This window comes from Buceros rhinoceros, unplaced genomic scaffold, assembly GCF_000710305.1.
Source record: "Buceros rhinoceros silvestris isolate BGI_N320 unplaced genomic scaffold, ASM71030v1 scaffold27233, whole genome shotgun sequence".
Classification (NCBI taxonomy): Eukaryota; Metazoa; Chordata; class Aves; order Bucerotiformes; family Bucerotidae; genus Buceros; species Buceros rhinoceros.
Window position 1 is genome coordinate 34,987 of NW_010404767.1, and position 2,240 is coordinate 37,226.

Sequence of the window (2,240 nt, forward strand, 5' to 3'; positions counted from 1 at the left end):
CTGACCCCTGACCACCCTGGTCCCCAGCCTCTGCTGCCCCCCATGGGGCTTAACAAATTGAGCACAAGAACAATCTGCCCTACCCCAGTACACGCAGGGGTCTCTGCAGATAATCTCAGGAAGAAGGAAATTTGTTCTCACTCCCCAAACACATTTATTTTTGGCTTCTCCATGAGGAGCTGGGGTGGGGGGCAAGACAGTCTCTCTCTGACCACCCTGGTCCCCAGCCTCTGCTGCCCCCCATGGGGCTTAACAAATTGAGCACAAGAACAATCTGCCCTACCCCAGTACACGCAGGGGTCTCTGCAGATAATCTCAGGAAGAAGGAAATTTGTTCTCACTCCCCAAACACATTTATTTTTGGCTTCTCCATGAGGAGCTGGGGTGGGGGGCAAGACAGTCTCTCTCTGTGGGGAGGCAGCCAGCACTACCGGCATCCTCCTGCCTCCCCCAGCCAGCAGGAGAAGAAGCAGGCACCAGAGCCCCCCTGGTGTCTGCCCCTAGCCAAGGGGATTAGCTGATGGTTTGTCCATTCATGGAGAAAAACCTAGTCGTCAGCAAAGGTTTGGTCAGGGTGCTGCCTCTGCCCACAAGCCTGCCAGCTCTCCCTGGCACAGGCAGTGGGCTGAGGGGCCTGGGGCACAGCCTGCAGTAGGCTGCAGACAGCAGGGCTGGAGGTGGCAGGATGGGCACATGCAGATCACTCTGAGCAAACAGAGTCATGACAGAGGTGGGAGTTGCTTGATGCTCTTGATCAGGCCTGGGGTGCGGCACATCCCCCTGGCTCATCAGGGTCAGAAGCGAAATCTCCCCTGCCTGCAGCAGGCTCGGGCAGGCGTGCTGGACCAGAAAGGCTTCCTTGCTACGAGGGGAGCAGCTCTGCACCCCAGGCAAATGGAGCATCCCTGCACAACAGGGCAGGGGGAACTCCCCTGCGACATCAAAGACAGGCAGCCGCTGCTCTGCAGACTCCCCCCATTACTGCTCCCCAGGCCTAGGGAAGGTGAGGGACCCAGCAGGGTCACAGAGCCACTCCTCTCCCTCCCACCAGGGTTGTCATGACAGCCCTGCAGTGCACACCACTGGGGTGGCTGGCGCTGGTGTTTCACCCACCACCACCAGTGACACAGGAAGCCCTGTGCAGAAAGTCAGGAAAGGAGTTATTTTAGACACTGCCCCATCTGGAGGGTTACAGAGCCAAAGAGAAGGGATTCAGTTGCCTTTACCACCCCATACTTCCAGCAGCCATTATTAAGAGTTGGAAATGCTGTATGGGTTCCTGACGGTACAGGGCCCAAGCCCCCAAGCTACATTCATCCTCCCTGAGCACACCATTCCTTTGGTGAAGCCTGCTCATGCCCCTCCATCCTGCTGGTGTTGTGGTCCCAGCACGCCACATGATACCCACTGCATGGTACCCAGCCATGCAGTGCCCTCAGGAGACACTCACTGACTGGTGTGTGGCTTCCACTCTTGGGCAGGCCACCATGGGCCGGGCAACCTCAGCCGCACATCCATGCACCAGCATATCCATTCTCTTCTGATTCTTCCTCCCCCATTGCCTGCTGATGAATGCTGCCCCATTCAGTATCACTGAAACCCAAGGGCTCAGGGCCATGTAGATACTGTTGCTGCCAGTTCAGCAGCACCCAAAGCCTTCCCAAGTCCCTTTGCCCCTGACACTGGCACTCACTGGTGGTGCTTCCCGACATCTGAATAATGCATTTAGATTCCCGGCTCATCTCCCGGGAGTTGAAAGGCCGGACGCGCACCGCCACCTTCACAGATGCTCCCGCCATTGTGCTGGCCAGAAGTGTGTCCTACAAGTGGGGAGCAGCGGCTCACCTGCAAGAAGGGAAGAAAAGAGGGTTAGGAAAGCTCATATCCCAATCCCCATCTTGTGGCCTCGCCCAAAAATGAACAGAAGGCCTGTGCAATGAAACCCCCCAGGACACCTCTGCCTGAAAAATGACATTTTGTTTCATCCCTCAGTCTTCCCATGTTTTGCGTCTCCCATCACCCCCTTGTATTTCAGGTCAGGACCTGCTGCTTGGTCCCAGGGGACATCCTTGCCCTTACTCCAGAACAGCACCCAGAAGCTCCATTACTCTGCAGCATCACTTGGTGTGCACCTACAGGAGGGAACAGGCACCACATAGGCACCATCAGCACCAGCGTGACCGCCCAAGGAGTGTTTTTTCCATCCTGGGGTACTAATGGCACTGAGCAGGTAGCCCCTC

The 2,240-nt window shown here is 56.8% G+C and overlaps 1 protein-coding gene across 2 annotated transcripts in view; it reads right to left on the minus strand.

Moving 5' to 3' along the window:
- Positions 1–1,799, minus strand: part of KIF1A (kinesin family member 1A) — a 34,527-nt gene extending 32,728 nt beyond the window's left edge. For both annotated transcript variants that reach the window (XM_010133507.1, XM_010133506.1), the window contains exon 1: positions 1,694–1,799. In XM_010133507.1, the coding sequence (XP_010131809.1) occupies positions 1,694–1,799 (106 nt within the window). The remainder of the gene's footprint in view (positions 1–1,693) is intronic.
- Between the last annotated feature and the right edge of the window lie 441 nt (positions 1,800–2,240).